This window comes from Sorex fumeus, unplaced genomic scaffold, assembly GCF_029834395.1.
Source record: "Sorex fumeus unplaced genomic scaffold, SorFum_2.1 ptg000044l, whole genome shotgun sequence".
NCBI lineage: Eukaryota > Metazoa > Chordata > Mammalia > Eulipotyphla > Soricidae > Sorex > Sorex fumeus.
Window position 1 is genome coordinate 76,930,724 of NW_026606101.1, and position 3,002 is coordinate 76,933,725.

The window sequence follows — 3,002 nt, forward strand, 5'->3', positions numbered from 1 at the left end:
ACCAAATGCTGGTAAAGATACATAGTAACAGACGTTCTCATTCATTGCTGGTGGGAACACAGAATTGTGCAGTTGTTGACTTATTCCCACCAGAAGCAGGAGAGTCCCCATGGAGAGGAAGTGGTGACTGAAGTGTATATACTTATTTTTTTAAGTTGGTATAAATATTCTAATACAGAGGAAAATGATCCCCCCACCCAGAAGAAGAAGAAAAAAAAGAAAGTGACTTACTGGCCCTTCTCCCCCTGCCCCTGGCACAGCCTGGGATAACTTGGAGCAGAGCGCCCCCTGGTGGCCACAGTCACCCCTGCAGCTGCCCTGTGTCCCTCAGCAGGTTTGTGTCTGGGCTCACAGGGACTTGCCCTCACTGTGTATCTTGCACAGTAATACACGGCGGTGTCCTCAGTTACCGAGTTGCTCAGTTTTAGGTAAACTTGGTTCTTGGAGGTGTCCCTGGAGATGCTGACTCGGGACTGAAGACTTGGATTATACTTTGTGATTCCACTAGCCCATATAGCACCAATCCAATCCAGCCCCTTTCCAGGGACCTGGCGGACCCAGTATACACCATTGCTGGTTAGAGAGAATCCAGAGACCGAGCAGGTGAGGGACAGCATCTGCGAGGGCGTCACCAGGCTTGGTCCCGACTCCTGCAGCTGTATCTGGGACAGGACGCCTGGGAACAGAGACTCACAGTGAGTCATGGGCTCAGAGGCCCCATGCCCACCTTGGAGCCTCTGTCCAGGGGATACTCACATCCAGGAGCTGCCACCAGAAAGAGGAGGAACCAGCGCTGATGCACGTTCCTGCCCACGAGGTCCATGATCTCAGACACTGCGTCAGGGGGAGAGGGAGCCTGAGTTGGGGTGAGTGTGAACGAGGTTTTAATCCTGGGTCCCGAGTGCAGATTTGCATGGGGGAGCCTCTGGAGAGAAAGGAGGGAACCCGGGGGAGGCTGGCGTGTGGGCTCCCTGGGAGGAGGTGCTGACTGTGGCTCAGAGCACTCAGGCCTGTCCCTGGGGCCCTTTCAGAGCTGGGCCTCTTCCTGCAGCACAGGAAACGTGCTGAGGAGCTCTCAGGAAACAGAAATTGCTGAGGGGGAAACGGCAGCTGGGAGGAGAGTTCCTGTGTCTCAGGTCCCTAATGACAAATCCCAGCACCCTCAGGGCCTCTACCCTGCAGACAGACCCCTGCCCCTCCATGTCACTCTGTGGTGGCTCCTTTTCTACTGTATATACAAAATCAGAGACCAAACACACAATGTAATTGTCACAGTGAATTCTGACTTGGTTTGGTCGAATCCCAGGTCAATCAAATTTCACAGAGTTTATTCAGACACTTAGCAAGGATGAACATTCCTTCACCTGTAGCAGAATTATTTGTAAGTATACAGGTATTTATAGATATACATTCTGTCTGATGATTCATTTGTATCAGGATAAGGAAGATACTTCTGCCTAGATGAACTTTGTGGCATGGTTGACCTGATCAGCAGTACCAAAACCTGCTCAGTCCTGTGTATAGCTCAGTGTCCAAAAGATGACTGTGTTCTTGTGGTCATCACTGAGAAATCACAACCTTTTGAGTGTTTAGAAAGACCCAGTAAACAGTCCTCAGCACATAATCTATTGGGCCAGAGTTTTGGTCTTTGTGCAAAGATCAAATGTACAGTGTGAAAGCCCTGAGTAGTGACATGTGAGGCTCTACCCTGCCTCCAAATACATGGAACCTAGACTCAGCCTGTGTCACCTAAGTGTACCCCTGATTCTATGGAGCATCAGGAGTTTGAGTTCAATATAAGGGACAAGAAAATATGCTCTTAAATTTCATGTTCTAAATGTCAGCATTAAGGGTCAAAGTAATTGTAACAATTCTGTTCAACGTTCAACATAGTTCTATTAAAATAAACACAGAAAGATATATAAAGAACTCAGACAAGATGCGGATTGAACAGATCAATATTACACCTCACATACAGACAGCGCTAATAGGATTAATAAACCTTCTCTTATGTAAAGCATGTGAGTCGCTATGGCTCTCTGTGCCCAGGTGTCCTGTGCCTGAACTGCAGGCCCAGAACGGTGAATCCTCCGAGTTCTGACCCACCTGCACTGTCTCTGTGAGCTCCACCATTAACAGCAGTTTTCAGGGTAACTTGACCCCTGTACCTCAGATATATTCGGATGGATGGGGAGATGCACAATGATGGGACCGTTTCCTAAAGCTACTTCACCAGAGCAAAGGGCAATTTCTTAAATCTTAAATCCAACCACCAACTTTAATTGATAATTTTATAAACTTTTATAAAATTCTATAAACTTTTAAAAAAATTGTTTTAAGGATATTAAATAAGATGGATTTCTTTGTTAAAAGGTTCTTGACTCATTTGTGGCTGTTTCATTCATACAGATGTTGACTAATAAAATATCCTGGGCTATCACTACGAGTTTATTAGAAAAAACCAATCAGAGATAAAAGAAACCAATCAGAGATTACTTGAAAGCCTCAATCATTCATTTTGTGTTTTCTCATTGTGAAACACTCCTGGCACCATCTCTCTGTTCTCCCGGGAACCTGGCAGTCACGCACAGGAACTGCCTCTGTGACATGAAAACTCATTAATGATCACGATTTGGAGATTACAAATAAATCTTGGAGAGTAACAACAAACTGCAGAGATACATCTGGACCCCAAAGTCACCATCAGTTAAAAATTTAACTCCAGTTATATCACTGTCACTGTCACTGTCCTCCCGTTGTGCATCGATTTGCTTGAGCGGGCCCAGTAACCTCTCTATTGTGACAATTGTTACTGTGTTTAATCACTTAATCACATAACTTCCTGTTAGTCCTCGATTTGCTCAAGCGGGCGCCAGGAACGTCTCCATTTGTCCCTGTCACGTGCTAGTGTAGCCCAATGGCATCTGTTCTCTCCGGGAACATGAAGGGCCTCAAATCGATCCTTCATGATCTTGACAAAGAAGTCTGACCATCTGGTAGGT

General features: G+C 46.1%; 1 gene segment (V, D, J or C); it reads right to left on the bottom strand.

Annotated features, from left to right (window-relative positions):
* Window positions 1-377: 377 nt before the first annotated feature.
* LOC130030120 (Ig heavy chain V region PJ14-like) lies at window positions 378-823 on the bottom strand (the record flags this gene model as incomplete). The annotated part of the segment is given in 2 exon segments: window positions 378-676; window positions 757-823. Coding segments are annotated over 2 exon segments (366 nt in total), but the record flags the coding sequence as incomplete, so codon positions are not given.
* Window positions 824-3,002: the final 2,179 nt, after the last annotated feature.